Below are 17,003 nucleotides of genomic sequence, written 5' to 3'. Positions count from 1 at the left end.
GAGGGGCCCTGGGGTGGCGCTGCCCCGGTCCCGGAGCGGAACGGAGCGGGACGGGACGGGGCGGAGCGGGACGGGGCCGGGGACGGACCGGGCCGGTGCCGCCGCCATTTCCGGGCCCGCCCCGCCCCGCCATGGCCGCGCGGTTGCTGCTGAGGGCGGCCAGCGCCGTGCGGCCCGGCCCGGCCCGCGGGTACGCCAAGAAGCCGGGTGAGGGCCGGGATGGGGTGGGGTGGGGTGGGGTGGGCCGGGCCGAGGTGTCCCGGCCCCGTGTCCCGGCCCCGTGTCCCGGCCCGGCCCCGGTTTCCGTGCCCTGTCCCGGTGTCCTGCCCCATGCCCCATCCTCCTCCCATCCCGTCCCGTCCCGTCCCGGTGTCCTGGCCCCACGTCCCAGCCTGGTCCCGGTGTCCGTGCCCTGTCCCAGTGACCCAGCCCCGTGTCCCAGCTCTGCCACATCCCGGCGTCCCAGCCCTGTCCTGGTGTCCTGGCCCTGTGTCCCAGTCCTGTCCCATCCCAGTGTCCCGTACATGTCCCATCCTGTTCTGGTGTCCTGGCCCCTTGTCCCATCCTTGTCCCGTCCTAGCCCTGTGTCCCGGCCTCATGTCTGAGCCCCATCCCGATGTCCTGGCCCTATGTCCCGGCCTCATCCTGGTCCTGGCCCCCAGTCCTTCATCCCCTCACCCCGTGGCCGTCTCCTCTTGCTCCTGCCCCAGCCTCCTCAGCCCCATCCCCACGTCCCCCTGCCTGACTGTGCCCCCGTCCCCGCAGGCGGGAAGGCCAAGGGTAAGAGCGTGCTAAAGGAGGAGCTGAAGGGGCCGGAGGTGTGCACGGACCCCGTCAAGCTGGCCACCTATGCTGTGGGCGTCAACTACCACAAGGACAGCCCTGATGTGGCCCTGAAGCCCGACTCTGAGTACCCCGACTGGTAGGTGGGGGCCCCCTGAGGTGCCTGGCCCCGAAGGCCCATCTCGAGGGCACCAACGAGCGTTGGAGGGATGGGAACTTCTCTCCTCCTTGGGGCTGGGGGCTCGGGGACCTGCCCTGGTAGCGCTGGATGTGGTGGGTGAGGGATTCGTGCCTTGATCGCATGCTACTGCCCCTCCATACTCCTTTGTCCTCCTGGTTGCAAACTCCTCTGCATTCGCCCCCAGGCTTTTCCAGATCCACCTGGGGCCCCCCAAGAAGCTGGAGGAGATGGACCCCGACTCCATCGAGTACTGGAGGCGCCTGCGGAAGTACAACACGTGGCAGCGCAACCGGCTGAAGAAGGGCAAGAAGCTGTAGGTGCTGTGGACCTCGTGGCACCGCAGCTGCCCTGAGTGCCACATGGATGGCACTGGGACCAGCTCCCATTGTTGGTCTCTTATTCTTGCTGTGAACTGGTAATAAATCTCTGGCGAGGCTGATGCCTCTTACTGAAGCTGTGGCAAACCCACGTCCTCCGCAAGCTCAGTGTGGGCCTCCCCTCCTGCCCAGGGTTGGCGGAGGATTGAGGCCCCAAATTCTTGGTGTCTTTGCTAAAGCAGAAGCTCCATTTATTGTTCGCAGAGGGAGCCTAAGCTGCCAAATCGTTCCCGCTCCCTCTGTCAGTCTGCGCTGCAATGATGGGGGCTTACAGGCCATGCTGGGAGGGCAGTGGCTTGGGGTGGGAGCGACTCCACTGGTGTCACCATGTCCCCCAGGAGGGAGGTGTCGGGGTGGCAGCCAGCACCCCGGGGGACCAGAGGAGGGAAGTCAGGGTCTGGGGGTGCTGGTGGGTGCAGCGAGCAAGTTTGAGGGGACACCTCAGCCCCTTCTGCAGTGGGAGGGCTCGCAGCGCCATCCCCACCCCAAGTTCTCGCATCCTCCTCTGGCTCAGCATCCCAAGGGAGTGGGATGGGCTGGGGGGCGCAGCAGAGGGGGGCACGTCCGTCCTGCTCAGCCGAGCCCCTTCCCCTTGGGGAAGTCGTGGCTTCCAGTCTGGCCTTCCAGCAGGGTCTGCAGCCACGTCTTCCCCAAGCACCGGGGGCTTTGCTGCCCCCTCCCCATGCGTCCTCAGCCTGGCAGAGTCCAGTATCTCCCCCTGGCCCCAGTCCTGCCTGTGCAGTGCCGCAGGGGCAGGATGGGCAGTGGGGCCACTGCCACCCTGGTATGGGGCCATGCCCAGCTCCCCGGCAGCTGTGACGCCCACGCTCTGCAGCACAGGAAGCGGTGGAGGAAAGCAGAAGTGCCATGCCGTGGTGCGGGCGGGAGCTTTTGTTTTTAACCTTCATTTCCTCTGCGTGGGGCTCGGTGCGCGCCGAGCTCAGAGCTGAGTGCTCCAGGCAGGCTCCTCCGGCAGGAGCTGCCCTGAGGCTGGGGCCAGGCCGTGCCAGAGGTGAGTGCCCTGCGCCTTCCAGGCTCTGTCCTCCCCATGCCCACCCCAGCGCTTGTCCCCCTGTCCCCCCCCGTCACCACCCCGAGTGCATCCAGCCCCCCAAACCCAGCAGAGGGTGAGCAGAGCGGACGAGCAAGTCCCTGCCCTCCGTGTCAGAGCCCCGCTGTTTGGTTGAGCGTCACCCGGTCATGGATGTGTTGGTCCTGTGGGGTGGTTCGGTGGGGAGGGAGCCCGTTCCCGGGCAGCGGCCCCGTGCAGAGCTGGGCAGCTCAGGCACAAGGGGCAGGGCGGTTGATGCTGCGCTCCCTTCGCTGCCACAGCCCTTTGTCCCCGTGCGTGGTGCCCAATTCCTGCCCCCAGGGCTCGGATTCTGTGCTCCACTCCCTTTGTCATCCCCCAGGGCTCCTCTTGGTGGCCCAGCAGGGTTCAGGCCACCTCCAGAGCCACCACCACGGGCCTGGTGACAGCGAGGGGGCTGCTCCTGACCCCTGAGGTGCAGACGCCACCCGCTGTCTGTGCTGGAAGGAGCAGGGTGCCCAGGCTGTGCCGTGCCTTGTCCCACCCGTGCTCAGCCTTCCACGATGAGCCCATCCTCCGTGTCCCCTAAAGGGACGGGAAGGTGGCAGGGGACATCCCCTTTTTCCAGTTCCGTGGACCTCATCCTGCCAAAGTTCTGGGGGCTGCTCTACTGCGGCCCTGGCCCCCTGCCCAACACCAGGGGCTGAGCAGGGTCCCCATGTCACTGTCACAGCTCTTGTCCCCTGGGCACAGAGGGGGATCTTGTAGCATTTGTGGCTGGTGGCCGGATCCTGCAGAGCCCGGGATGGGGCAGGGAGGTGACACAACACCAATGGGCTGGCGCCGGTGCTCTCCGTCCCCGTGCCAGTGTTGCTGCACTGGCCCACCTGCCAGCAGCTCCTGAGGGTGCCCGGTGGGGCACAGGCACTGTCACTTCGTCACCCGTTGATGTCCCATCCCCTCCACACCCCCAGGCAGGCGGTGGCGGGGACAGGATGGGGGACTGGAGCCTGCCCATCAGCTCGCTGGGCGAGGAGGTGGTGGCCCGGCTCTGTGAGCTCCTGGACAACGCCAGCCGGGGCTGGCGCAAGCTGGCCGAGGTGGCCGGGGCAGAGAAACGCTTCAAGTGCAGGTAGGAGCAGGATGGACCCTGCGTCAGGCACAGCTGGGCCTCCGTCCCCTGCTGGGTGACAAAACCCAGAGACGGGGCAGGAGATGGGGCACGGCCGAGCGAGGGGCGCCCGCGGCCCCCGGCCACCCCGCTGTGTCCCCGTTTTCCCGTGTTGAGCCCCGGCCATCCCGGGGGAGGCTGCGGCGCTGAGCCCTGCGGGCGCTCCGCAGCGAGGAGGAGCTGGAGGTGTGCTCGCTGAAGGTGCTGGAGCCCCGCGGCAGCCCCACGCAGTGCCTCCTGCAGCTCCTGGCCGAGCGCGACTGCACCCTCAAGTACCTGCTGGGCTGCCTGGACAGGATGGGGCACACGCAGGCCTGCCAGGTCCTCAGCAGCGCCGGTAGGGATGGCCGGCGGGGCCTGGGGGGCCTGGAGAGGGTCACCAGGGGAAGGGGGCTCAGCAGGAGGAACGTAGGGAGACGAGGGTCAGCTCTTCCTGCGGATGGGATGGGATGGGGTGGGATGGGATGGGATGGGATGGGATGGGATGGGATGGATGCAGCAGGGTGGGATGTGGTGGTGTGGGATGGGATGAGGTAGGGAAGGATGGATGGGACCATGTGTGATGAGGTGGGGCAGGAGGGGCTGGGAGAGGACAGGCCGTGATGGGATGAGGTTGATGGGACGGGATGATGGGATCTAGGATGATGGGATGAGGCCATGATGGGTTGGGATGGCACGGGGTGGGCTGGGGTGGAGCAGAGGGGATGGCATAAGGTGCCACAGGGTATGATGGGACAGGAATGGTGCAGAACGCCAAGTGATAGGACAGGCTGGGGTGGCGTGGGTCAGGGTGGCGTTGAATGGGATGAGGTAGGATGAGATGGTCGGGGTGGGATGGGGCAGGCTGACGGGGCGCAACGGGACAGGACAGGATGGGGCCGGGTGTGACAGGGCGGTGCAGGATGGGGCTCTCGGCCAGCCCGGGTTCTTCTCCTTCTCCCGCAGTCCATGACATGATCCGCATCACGGTGCAGCCGGAGTCGCAGGTGGTGGCGGAGGGCGCGCGGGTGTCCCTCACCTGCTGGGCCACCGGCCCGCCAGGGCTCACCTACCAGTGGTTCTGCGGGAAGCAGGAGGTGAGTCCAACGCAGCCACGTCAAGTCAGTGCCCCAGGTCCCCTCCCTGGCCGAACCCCCACCCTGAGCCCCTGTCCAAGCCCCCCACCTCATCCCATAGGTGCCCGGAGCCACGGCCCCGGAGCTGGTGATCGACACGGCCGCCCCACCAGGCCCACCCCGGTGGTTCATCTGCCGCGTGAACTGCGGGGCCGCCTTCGCCTTCTCCAGGTGGGCCCACGTCCAGGTGGAGAGGAGCAGCAGCCCCAGCTCAGGTGGGCCCCAAGGTCTGCGTCCCTGGGCTGGCACCCACGAGGCATCGCTCGCCTGCAGGACCAGGGGGCTCCTACAAGGCGTCACTTGGAGCCCCGGGTGGCTCGGCGCAGCCCTGCCGTGGCCCCTGGCAGACCTGCTGCCTGTCCCCTCCCCAGCCAGCGGTTACTGCCCCACCATGGCGGGGCTGCAGATCCTGCAGCAGCCACAGCCGTGCTGCCTGGCTGAGGGGGACACGCTGGTGCTGGAGTGCAGAGCCATCGGCAACCCGCCGCCGCAGTACCAGTGGTTCAGGAACCGGCGTCCCGTGGAGGGTGCGCGGGCGCCCCAGCTCCAGGTACTGTGGGGCCCCTTGTCTGGTGCAGCACGGCACAGCATGGCATGGAGCAGTGCGGCACGGCACGGCACGGCATGGTGGTGTGGTGCAGTGCAGAATGGTGCAGCACGGCACAGTGCAGCACTGCGTGGCACGGTGCAGTGCAGCATGGCACAGCACAGTATGGCGTGGTGCGGCACGGCATGGTGCACTGCAGCCCGGCACAGCATGGCACGATGTGGTGCGGTGCAGAATGGCACGGCACAGCGTGGTGCAGCACAGCATGGTGTGGTGCAGCATGGCACAGCGTGGCGGGGTGGCCCTAGCTCCTCTCTCCATCCTGCCGGCAGGTGCAGCTGGTGACGACGGCCGAGCGGGGCAGCTACTCCTGCCGTGTGTTCAACCTCTTCCACGAGGTGTGGAGCCAGGAGGTGGACGTGGAGATCGGTGAGGGGAGGGGGGCAACCTCCATGTCCCCTGTCCCCCACCCCATGTCTTTCTCCTGGCTCTTCTCACCCCCACAACGCCCTCCCATGGCCTCTCTGCTTCCTCACATTTTGGGGGGCTTCAGCACCGCGCTGTCTGGGCGCTACAAAATGGGGTTCCCTCCAGCCCCATAGCTCCCGTGTGCCCCTGCTCCCTCTCTTCTGAACCCCCCCCTGCCCTTTGTGCTGCCCCAGGCCCACGGCTCTTCGCCTCTGGAGGCTCCTGGCAGGATGGGGACGGAGGTAGGTGCAGGTGGCGTGGCTCTGTCCCCGCTGCTCTGCTCAGGGCACCACACTCAGGGCCATGCCACCATGCCTCTCTCTTTCCAGGTCCCCCAGAGCCCGGCAGTCCTGACCAGCTGTACGGTAAGAGCCCATCCACGAGGGGTTGGGGACCCTGTGGGGCTGTGACTGTCCCCATTGTCACCCCCAAGGTCTGCTTTGCTTGGCCAAGCTCGAGCATGGGTACAACACCCTGGGGAGAGAGGCAGGGACTGGTGTGCATGGTGACACCAGGAATGTCAGGAGGGGTGGCAGGGACAGCAGGAGCGTCCCAAGCGTGCCCCTCTCCTCTCCCGGCAGCCACCGACAAAGTGGCCCTGCTGATCGGCAACATGCGCTACCTGCACCACAAGCATCTGAAGGCGCCCATGGTGGACGTGCACGCGCTGAGCTCCCTCCTGTGCCAGCTTGACTTCAAGGTGGTCTCGCTGCTGGACCTGGGCAAGGATGAGATGCAGATGGCTGTCAATGAGTTCCTCCTGCTCCTCGACAAGGGCGTCTATGGTGGGGCAGCTTCAGGGGGAGCTGGGGGGGCTTGCACTGGTGGGGTTTGGGGGTGGCGGGGTGAGAAGCGGGGACAGACTGGGGTGAGGACTGGGGGGGGCCCTGAGGCTTGGGGACGTGCAAGGAGGGACGTGACCTGCTGCTGTCCCCTCCCGCCAGGTTTGCTTTACTACGCCGGGCATGGCTACGAAAATTTTGGCAACAGCTTCATGGTGCCCATCGATGCCCCCAGTTCCTACACCTCCGCCCACTGCCTGTGCGTGCAGCGGGTGCTACAGAGCATGCAGCAGCGGCACACCGGACTCAATATCTTCCTGCTCGACATGTGCCGCAAGAGGTGACCGAGCCCCCTGGCACAGAGCGGGGTCCTGGCACGGGGTGCCTGCCACCCATGGGTGCTGGTTCCTGGGGGAGCAGAGTGAGGTGTCCCCCGTGTCCCAGCTGTGGCATTGTGTGGATGCCCTGAGTGTCACTGCTCCAGTTTAACCCCATTGTGGTCAGGGTCTGGGGTGCCTCAGGTGGATTTGGGGGGCTGCACCCCCCCAAGGGTTCTCACAGTGCCCAGCTCTGCCCAACTGCTCTCTTACAGGAACCTCAACGACGACATCATCCCGCAGGTCGGGGCGCTGCAGGTGACGGCCAACATCGTCTTCGGCTACGCCACGTGGGTCCCCTTTCCACCGCCCTGGTGGTGCCCCTGTCTTCCTCACTCCAGGGCCAGTGGGACACATCCTGCCTTGGCCTGGAGCAGGGATGGGGCTCAGCCCCGTTTGTACCACATCTTGCTCCAGGCCACCGGCTCCCCCTGGTCGATGCTGGAGGTGCTGGGAGTCGCAGCCCCCAGTCCCTTACAGGGATGGGGGATGCTCGCAGCCCTGCTCAGCTCTGGGCAGTGCCTGAGGGGGTTAAAGCACCGAGGCTCCTCTGCAGCACAGGGATTTGGGCTGACGATGCTTTAAGCATCCAGGATCTGGCCACAGCACTGTGGCTGAGCCTCCCCAGGGCTCAGTGGGGGCTGGTTCTCGGAGCAGCCCCCCATGGATGGAGGGGTCCCACGGATGGAGCCCACCCCTGCCCCATCCCCGCAGGTGCGCAGACGCCGAAGCCTACGAGCTGAGCCAGGGCGAGTTCTCCAACGGCGTCTTCGTCAGCTTCCTCAAGCGCTGGCTGCTGGATGACGAGAAGATCACGGTGCTGCTGGACAAGGTGGCCGAGGGTGAGTGGCGAGCAGCGGGGACCCTGGGGATGAGAGCGTCCCCCACCAACCCCCCTGTCCCTCTCGTCCCCCTGCAGACATGGGCACCCTGGAGATCACGCGGGGCCGCCAGGCGCTGGAGCTCCGCAGCAACCTCTCGGAGAGGCGAGCGCTGACGGACCCCATCCGCGCCCCGGGCCGGGACGAGACCTCTGCCAGGAACCTGCAGTGGGCCAAGGCCCACGGTGAGCACCATGGCCACCGCACCCAGCGCTGGCACCTGTGGGGATGTGGAGGGGACGGCCCCGAGATGTGGGGCGAGGTGGCAGGCAGCAACTCCAGTGCCCACCGGCTTTCTCTGGCACAGCACCACCAGCCCTGGGCTTGGCACCGGGGCTGCCCCGAGGGTCACCGCTGTGGTGGTGACCGAGGAGGTGCCAGCCCTGTGCTCGCTGTCCCGGCAGTGCTCCCGGAGAGCCGCCACCTGCACTTCAGCTGCGGCATTACCGTCCAGCTGGGCTTCGCTGCCGAGTTCTCGAACATCATGATCATCTACACCCGCATCCTGGCCGCCCCCAGGGACGTCACTGAGTGCGTGGCCAAGCTCACTGACATCCCCGAGGTGGGGCAGGGTGCTGACACCCTCGGCAGGGTGGTCATGGGGGGTCCCAGTGGGCTGTGGGTTTTCCACAGTCGCACATTGCCCATGGCAGGAGCTGGACGTGGACCTCAAGTGCACCAACAAGGAGAGCCCCGAGGAGGTGGGCAGCCCCTTGTCACCCTCCTGGAGCCCCGGCTGCCCCTCCTGCTGCCTCTACAGCCGCCTCTGCGGCCTGCAGAAACTGCGGGTAAGGGTCACGCTGCGTGGGGGGGGGGAATGAAGCCACCGTTCCCATGCCGCGGGCGGGTGCCCACCCTGCCATGCCCCGCAGCAGGAGCTGGCCTTCACCGTGTGCCTGCAGTACCGCTACCGCGGCATGGACGACTTCGTGGAGGAGAGGCGGGCAGTGAGCGTGGGCAAGCCGCTCATCGCCAAGCTCAACCTGCGCCTCGGCCCCGCCGCCGCCTCGCAGCCCCCCTTGGAGACTTCCGTCAGCCCCCTCTCCAGCTCACCCCCGGGGAGCTGGGGGGCGGCGGGGGACTTCTGGGGAAACACCCCCGAGGAGAACCTGAGCCCCAAGGGGCCAGGCTCACACAGCCTGTAGATGGACACGCGGCCCCCGCTCTACGCCTCGTGCCCCGTCTGGCCTGGAGGGGACAGAGGGGATGGGGACGGAGCTGGGTGCTGAGGGGCTGAGCCCTGTCCTGCTCTGCACCAGGGATGTGGGGCTCACTGCTTGGCACCTGGGGGGGGCAGCATGGTGCTGCCTCATGTACAGGGCACTGCCCCCTGCCCTGGACAGGGACAGCCCCACGGATGGCACATTGCCACCCCACAGATGTACAGGGAATGCCAGCCCCAGCCACATGGCACTGCCAGCCCCACATCGAGGACACAGCCCCATGTCCCCTGCCGTGGCACTGCCACCACCAGAGACAGGACGCTGTCCCTGGCATGGCAGTGCCACCCCCCACCCCAGGGCAGCACCAGCCCCGGGGCTCCCCGTGGCCAGGCCATGCCCACTTTGCGTGGCAGTGGCATTGCCCATTGGGCGAGGAGGGGACAGAGGCAGGGGGCTCAGCGAGGCGTCGCGCCGGGGCAGGGTTGGGCTCATTCAGGCCTAGGAGAAATAGAGAGAAATAAGGAGATCAGGGAGCAAGTCCTGAGGGGAGGATTAGGGGGGAGCAAAGGGCTCCTGCTTGGCTGGGAGGCAGCCCTGGGGCCATGGGAGACCCACCTGGCCCCCCAGTGCTCCCAGTGGGACACTGAGTGCCAGCGCTGGCCAGGCCATGAAAGATTTCAGGGTATGGATGAAATCTGGGGGAAAAATTGCCATTTGCTTTTTTTTTTTTTTTCCATAATGCACGAGATGGGGGCACAGGGTGTACGCATGCTTTGCTCGGCCCTATGTGCCAGCATCTGCAAATGTCTCCATTGGGTCTAAAATGGGAGAAAACACCAATAAAAGAGTGAAAGCAAGATGGCTCAGCACTTCTCATGGTTCTTCGTGTTCAGGAGGCTTTTTTGGCCAGAAACATTGCCTGTTTCTACACTAATGAGAGCGACGAGGCTCGCACCGGGGTAAGGGGTGCCTGAGCCCTGTCGCGGTGACACCCAGCACCGCCGGGCACCATGCCTGGCCCCGCACAACATCACCACCGGCCATGTGCAAATTAGCTCATTTACATAATTTGTATAACGCCCAGCACCTCGACAGCACGGAGGAGACGCATCCTCACCCAGGCACACCAAGGCTGGCCTCGCCCCGATGCACCTGCACTTTTGAGTGGCGGCAGGGGCCCCCCTGACCCAATTAGGCTCGGATTCGGGGGGGGGAGCCCCCTCCCGAGCCCCCTCCCCGTGCCAGCCAGCTTTTGTTGGTGCTCGTAGGGCTGAGGGGAGCCCGGCCGCCCTGGCAGGGCCGGCGCCAGCCTCTGCAATTATGTCATGCGAAAACCACAGCCCCCATTCAGCGCGACCCGTCCCCCAGATCAAACCCCATTACTTCCGCGGCCGTTGCTTCATTATCTCCTGGCCCGAGTATGTCTCTGCCTGCGGCCGGTTAATCTAAGCCTGGTCCCATTAGCTGGGCTGGGGAGCCGGGGGAGCATTGATTATGCGTTTAATGGGTTGTTAAAGGTTTAATTATCACTAACGAAGCAGACGAGCAGCAGCAGCCGGGGGACGGGGACAAGGAGCCGGGTCCCCTCGGGGTCAGCGCCTTGGCTGGCCCAGTGTCACTGCTGCTGCTCCCACCTGACCCCAGTGCCACCAGGGCTGTGGGGACGTCAGCGCTGTTCCTGGGGCTCCCGAGGGGCTGGGACCCGCTGGGGCTGGGCTGGGGGCCGGGGTGCTGGTGCTGAGCAGGGTCTGCTCCCTTCTGGGCCTTGGAGGCAAGGTGGGGACACGGTGTCGTGGTAGTTGTTGGTTCTGTAGCAGGAAATATTTCTGGGGAAATGTCTCCTCTTGGTCTTGCTTTCCCAGGAGCATCCTCTCTGCCTCCATGGGTGACAGCACACCCGTTTGCCTGGACCATCCCCTGCCTGTCCCGACCACGAGCCTCCTAAAGCCATCCTGAGCTCGCTTATCCCCACTGGGGCCGTGCTGGCCCTCGCTGCCCGGTGACGGTGACACCGGCTATGCGCCCTCCGCAGTGCCACTGTGGGGCCAGGCTGGGGACACAGCACATCGCCACCCTCCTCTCCCTGCTCCCACCTGGCACCACGGCCCCCCCAGGGACCCCACGGGGATGCTGCTGCCCCACTGCCCCCCTCCCGGCGGGCCCCACTGGGGGCCATGTGGCCGCCCCCTGCCCGGCAATTACGGCAGCTTTGTGCCTCCAACGCCGGCACCGCTGGAGAGCAATTAGGGCAGCACAGCATGGAGTGACGGCGGAGCAGATTCCCCCTGACAAGCAGCCGGGACATGGAGCCAGGCGGCGGGGCCGGATCCGGTCACCCGGTGGGGACCGAGCCCTGCGTGCGATGGCTGGGTGCACCGGGACGGCGGATTTTCCCTGCAGATGCCAAGTGTGGGCGAGGGAAAAGCCGATTTCCCTGGAAAGCTCCTTCCCGCATCCCGGCTAGTGGCAGTGCCTGACTCGAGTGCGACGCACCCGTTCAGCTCATCTCTTTACTCGCAATACACCCGTCTCTCTGCACACAACCAGCGTTGTGCCCCGATGCAGCTAACCCCCCCCACACCCCCCGATATTCCCTACGAAACTAGAGCGTTTCTGTTCATTTGTGTTCAAATCTGCAGCATAAAAAAAGAAAAACAACAAACAAACAAACCCAACATTAACGATAAAGGGCAGGGCTGCGGAGCCCTGGGCTGGGGTCTTCTGTGCACGGCTGCACGAGGGAGGCTGCGCGGGACGTGGGTGGCTGCTGGGGTGCTCCCCGGTGGGGGGATCCCGCCAGCACCCCGCCTCGCTGCCCTGTGCCCACGGTGCTGGTCCGGGGGCAGCGCAGTCACAGCCCAGCATCTCTGCCCCGTCCCTGCCCCGCGCTGGCTTTGGTCCTGCTGAGCATCCCGCTGTCACCCCCGGTGTCACACGGCCTGGGGACGGGAGCCTGCGGGGGGGGGGGCAGTGGGGGGGGCGGGGAGGCGGGTAAGCTTTCATCAAATGGGCTGCCAGGTTTTGTCAATGGTCTGAATGTGCTCCTTGGCTTTCATGCGGAGCGAGGCGATGCTGGAGCTCCTCTGGTCGACGTCCTCCAGTGGGTACTTGTCCACAAAGGGGGGGCCGCACTGGTAGGGCGCGGGGGCCATGGGCTGCATGCCTTGCGCCATCCCCGGGGGGGTGTTGAGGAAGGAGTGCCCACCGTAGGGGGGCTGCAGGGCCTGGGGGGCCCCCATGAAGCCGGGGATGCTGTGCACCGGGGTGGCGCTGGAGATGGGCGACGTCAGCCACGGGTCGAGCGGGAGGGAGTTGCTCATGGGCCCCACGTTGGCTGTCATGGGCGGCCGGTTGAAGGAGAGCATGGGGGTGTCGTGGAGCTTCATGGAGCTGGCCTCCATCTTCTCCTGACGCCTCCACTTGGCTCGCCGGTTCTGGAACCAGACCTGCCAGGGGACAGTGAGAGTGACCCCGGAGTGCACGCCCTATGCCCGGCCTGTCCCTCGCAGCGTGCCCCATGGGGAGTGCCCCACGTGCTGTGTCCCTTATAGGGTGCCCCAAGTGCTATGTCCCTTACAGGGTGCCCAACATGCTGTGGGCCGTGTAGGGTGCCCCATGTGGCATGTCCCATGCAAGGTGCCCCATGTAGCATGTCTCATATAGGGTACCCATGTGGCATGCCTCATTTAAGGTGCCCTGTGTCCCATGTCCCATGTCAGGTTCCTCATGTGGCACACCCCATGCAAGGTTCCTCACGTGCTATGTCCCGTGTAGGGTGCCCCATGTGCTCCGTCCCGTGCGAGGTGCCCCCCCGTGCTGTGCCCCGTGCGGGGTATCCCCAGCAGGGTGCCCACGTGCTGTGTCCCCTGTGGCTCCAGCAGTCCCTGTCACACCACGCACCTCTGCTAAACCTCTCCTGCAAACCCCAGGAACCGAACCCATCTCCGGCGTGGGACGGGAGCGGTGGCACCGTGCAGCCCCTGCTCTTGCTGCGCCACGGGGACGCTGCCATTGGCCCTGCGACACCGCACACTGTTGGTACAACGCTGCGTGGTGTTCAAAAGCCACTTGGTAAAAGCTTTTAGAAGCTGAATTGCACTAAAACCCATCCGGACCTGGGAAGAGCTGCTGCTTAAAGCACTGGTCCCCACGTCCCCAGACTTCCCAGCAGCATGGGGCACAGCCCAGCCTGCCTTGTAGTGCAAAGAGGCAGCAGGTGTCAGCCCCTGGACTGAGAAGGGGATGGCTCCTACTGGGCTATACTGGTGCAAACTGGTCGCTGCTCAGGCAGCTCAGCAGAGGCGTCCTGATGGTGTGGAGCTCCAAGGAAAAGGCCACATTGTCTTAGACTTGCTTGATGTGCAAAAAGGAATGGAGTTGAGGCCTGGAAAACTCAGTTCACGTGTCAGTGGGTTGCTTTTCTGGCCATCTCACAGTTTTTCTGTCACTTCTGATCGTTTTGGTTTCCTCTGCCCTTTCTTGGGCTTTCAGACCCAGAGGCAAGAGGGAGTGCACCCTCACTGCCCACGCTCGCAGCAGGGGCTGGTCCAGGCTGAGCCCCCCCCACCCAGGGCAGGGTTTTGTGCTGCAGCCTGGGAAGCCAAAACTTCCTGTGCCCCATGCTCTGAAAAGCCTAAAACCCCCAAATCGATGAGAATTTCGAGCTTTCCTGGCTCTGAGGAGCTGCAAGTGGTCACAAGCTGCTGAAGGTTTTCTCCTTTCCCATGGGACCAGCTGGACCCACATGAGCATCCCTGACCTCTCTGTACAGTGGGGGGAAAAGCTCCAAAGCCCATCTCCCTGCCCCAAACTGAGCCTTGGGACACTCTGTTTGAACTGGGGAGCCCCTGGGGAGCAGGACGCAGCCAAACCCCAGCCCAGAGACCTGACACTTGGAGCAACGCAGGACAGGTGGCACGGCCCCGTGCCCACTCCATGGCTGTGCCACTGCCCCTGCCTTGAGCAATGGGGAAACTGAGGCACAGAGCTGGGCACCGAGCAAAGCCCTCCAGCACCCAGGGGACACGTCAGGGCCAGCAGGTGCTTCCCCTACCTGCACGCGGACCTCCGGCAGGTTGACCTTCATGGCCAGCTCCTCGCGGCTGTAGACGTCGGGGTAGTGGGACTTCTCGAAGGCGCGCTCCAGCTCGTGCAGCTGGTAGGTGGTGAAGGTGGTGCGGTTCCGCCGGTGCTTCTTCTTGGGCTGCTCCTCCTCGGCGGCAGCCGGAGGGGTCCCCTCGCTGTCCCCCAGCTTCCGCAGCTCGCCCAGGTCCCCTTCGCACTTATTCAGGAACATCTCGGCGCCTGCGAGGGGACGGAGGTGTTGGGGAGGGTGAGGACATCGGAACCCCCCCTCCATGCACCCCGGCTGGGACAGAGGGACAAGCGGATGGACAGGAGGATGGGCCAGCCCCGTGATACCTGTGTGGGAATTTTATGGAGCCACCGGCCCTGAAAACCAATGCAAACCCCTCCCTGCCTGGCCTGGAGGTGACCAGAGCTGGCCAGGTCCCCCTGCCAGCCCCGCTCCTCTGCTCTGTCCCTCGAGACCAGCCCCACATCATTGCAGGAACCCATTCTAGTCCCCAGGCAGGGCAAAAGCGGCCCAGCACCGTCCCCCAGCTAATATCCTTTTTTCTGCATGTTTATCAGTGTTTTCAACCCTTACAATGTTGCATCTTTAAGCTTTTTATCCAGCTTCTGAAATCTTCCTGTGGTATTCGCCAGGGATTAAGGGCCCCTTTCCACCGCGGGGATGTGGTCAGACAGAGGAATAGGGCAAAAAGCCATAATCCCGAGGTGTTTCTGCGAGGGGAAGGTGTTCGGCCCTGCATCGCCCCAAAAATTCAGCAAACACCCAAGCGGGCACAGGGAGGGAGGGGGAAAATCAATTAATTCGCTAAGGGAATAACTGGGGATCCTGGGTGGGCAGCTGGTGGAGGGAGCTGGGGGCTGCTGGCACTATGCACACGCAGGGGGGTCTGCGTGTGCTGTGCATTGTTTGTGTGTGTGTGTGTGTGTGTGTGCAGGGTGCAGCGTGCAGTGAATCGGCAGCATGCACGCACTGCAGGCAGGTGTAGATGCTGGGGGTGTGCGCAGCAAGGTGTGAGCGTGCAGTGCGCAGAGCGTAGGGTGCGACTTGTGCAGCGTGGGGGTGCTGAGTGGGTGCCTGTGTGCGAGCAGGGTGTGTGTGCATGTGCGGGGGGGGGGGGGGGGATTTTGCTGCACACGCACTGCATGCAGAGTGCACAGCGTGTGCCCAGTGTGCAGTGTCCATGTGCCACGGGTGCAGCATGCAAAGTCTGCATGTGCAGTGCACAGCTCACAGGGTGTGCGAGGAGCGCAGTGCATGCACATGTGGGCACAGCATGAGTCAGTGCACAGTGCATGCAGTGTCTGTGCACAGTGCTTGCAGTGCCTTTGTGCTCAGTGCACACAGTGCATGCAACGAGCGCACACGCAGAGCATGCAGCATGTGCTGTGCAGTGCACACTGTGCACACCGGTGTGCAGCAAGTGCAGTGTCCATGTGTACAGCATGTGTAGCAGACTCAACGTGTGCCACGCATGCCCGGGGTCTGTGTGCGCTGCCCAATGCACACCATGCTCAGAGCACACACTGTGCATGTGCAGCGTGTGTGCACTGCACAATTTGGGCAGTGCCCCTGTGTGCAGTGTGTGTAACACGTGCAGCGCACTCGCAGGGGCTGTGTGCACTGCCCAAGGCATTTGCAGCATGCTCAGAGCATGCAGCGTGTGTGTGCAATGTGCGCACTGTGCAGAGTGTGTGGTGCCTGTGTCTACAGCACATATAATGCATGCAGTGCACGCACAGGGGCTGTGTGTGCGGTATGTGCAGTGCACAGCGTTGCCAGTGTGTTGCATGTGCAGTGCATGCAGTAAATGCACAGGGTCCGCATGCAGCACATGCCACACGTGCATAGCTCTGGGTGACACCCCACGGCCCCACGCAGGGTGCCCCATCATCCCGAGGTCTCTGACTGGGCCTGGGTCCGGCCATGCTGCCCCAGGCAGCAGTCCCTTCATGGGACCCAGGCTGCTGAGTGCTGCAGCGCTGGGGTGCCCTGCTGGGCGCTGGGAAAAGCAGGGCCCCAATGTCACCGTGTGAGGGTCATGGAGTGTCCTGGAACTGGGGACACAGGGAGGGGAAAGGACCCCTACCGCCATCCCGCTCGTGCTCACCCGCTTCTCATTTGTGCAGCTCCACACCTGCAAGGAGAGGGGAGAGGGGTGAGCACCTGCAGCCCCCCCCAGGACCCCACGGAGAAGTGCAGGGATTGGGGTGAGCTGGGCAATGGGGGCTGGGGACAGCAAAGGGCCAAGGCTGGGGGCAGCCCCAAGCACCCCCCAACCCCACCCAAAAGCAAGGGAGGCCAAGAAAACAAACAAACAAACAACAAAAAAAAAAAAACAGGAAGAAGAGGAAAACAAATCCTTGGAGTGGGAGTGGGAATCAGTGGCGATAAAAGAAGAACAGAAAAAATAACAGAGCCAAACAAAAGCAGGAGTAACAAACATGGGAATTACAGAAAATCACAACCCGCCAAGCGGGGTGGCAGCGCTGCAGCCTGTGGGTGCCCCGTGGCTGCCCCTGCCCCACCTCATCCTTGGCGGCATCACAGCAAGGCCCCCCAGCTCCCCAGCACCGCTCCCCGGCTGTGTCACTCTGATGGGTGCCCGAAGGCCCTGCCGAAAGGGCGGGTGGCCCCCCCCCCCCCCGGCCCTGTCCATGCACCCCCATGGCCAAGCCAGAAGTCCCGGGTGTCGCTGCTGGCCCCAAAACCTGGCAGCTCAAGGGGACCCCGCAGCCCCCCATCCCCCAGATGCACACCCAGCTGGGCGGCAGGGCGGCTTGCCTGGGCTCGTCGGGGACCAGAGGGCTTCCCGCGGCCGTGGTGGTCCCGGCAGCAATTTGGGGGTTTCGGCTGTAAAAGTGCACTGGGCAGTGCCAAGGCAGCATTTCTCTGCTTTATGCCCGGACCCGCCGCAGCCTCAAGCTGGAGTGGAGCTGTCTGCTCCTCATCACAGACACCAGAAAAGCAAACAGCAACAGCGACAAGCCCCGAACTAGGCAGTAATGAGCCCAAACTGGGCAAACCCCAGCTCTC

The 17,003-nt window shown here is 64.7% G+C and overlaps 3 protein-coding genes across 7 annotated transcripts; 2 read left to right on the top strand and 1 right to left on the bottom strand.

Annotated features, from left to right (window-relative positions):
- The first annotated feature begins 56 nt into the window (after positions 1–56).
- MRPL54 (mitochondrial ribosomal protein L54) lies at positions 57–1,413 on the top strand. The gene is made up of 3 exons (XM_040537625.1): positions 57–207; positions 766–922; positions 1,149–1,413. The coding sequence occupies exons 1-3, from the start codon at positions 132–134 to the stop codon at positions 1,279–1,281; spliced, it is 366 nt and encodes a 121-aa protein (XP_040393559.1). The 5' UTR covers positions 57–131; the 3' UTR covers positions 1,282–1,413.
- Positions 1,414–2,006: 593 nt separating this feature from the next.
- On the top strand, positions 2,007–9,735 carry LOC121060131 (mucosa-associated lymphoid tissue lymphoma translocation protein 1-like). Of its 5 annotated transcripts, XM_040537620.1 has the most exons (17): positions 2,034–2,353; positions 3,346–3,503; positions 3,713–3,879; positions 4,488–4,618; positions 4,719–4,872; positions 5,029–5,207; positions 5,537–5,633; positions 5,867–5,914; positions 6,002–6,037; positions 6,254–6,457; positions 6,617–6,794; positions 7,047–7,121; positions 7,546–7,673; positions 7,751–7,897; positions 8,117–8,274; positions 8,366–8,500; positions 8,585–9,735. In XM_040537620.1, the coding sequence occupies exons 2-17, from the start codon at positions 3,367–3,369 to the stop codon at positions 8,855–8,857; spliced, it is 2,247 nt and encodes a 748-aa protein (XP_040393554.1). In that variant the 5' UTR covers positions 2,034–2,353; positions 3,346–3,366; the 3' UTR covers positions 8,858–9,735. The 5 variants fall into 5 exon arrangements, with proteins under 5 accessions (XP_040393552.1, XP_040393553.1, XP_040393554.1 ...); XM_040537618.1 differs by having other exon boundaries at positions 2,007–2,353; positions 7,751–8,274; XM_040537619.1 differs by having other exon boundaries at positions 2,010–2,353; positions 4,719–5,207.
- A 2,142-nt stretch (positions 9,736–11,877) lies between these two features.
- On the bottom strand, positions 11,878–14,171 carry RAX2 (retina and anterior neural fold homeobox 2). The gene is made up of 2 exons (XM_040537613.1): positions 13,929–14,171; positions 11,878–12,321 (listed from the first exon to the last, which is right to left on the bottom strand). The coding sequence occupies exons 1-2, from the start codon at positions 14,169–14,171 to the stop codon at positions 11,878–11,880; spliced, it is 687 nt and encodes a 228-aa protein (XP_040393547.1).
- Between the last annotated feature and the right edge of the window lie 2,832 nt (positions 14,172–17,003).

The sequence above is a fragment of the Cygnus olor genome, chromosome 26 (assembly GCF_009769625.2).
Source record: "Cygnus olor isolate bCygOlo1 chromosome 26, bCygOlo1.pri.v2, whole genome shotgun sequence".
NCBI lineage: Eukaryota > Metazoa > Chordata > Aves > Anseriformes > Anatidae > Cygnus > Cygnus olor.
Note: the sequence above shows the minus strand (reverse complement) of the source record. Positions and strands in the feature narration are given on the sequence as shown.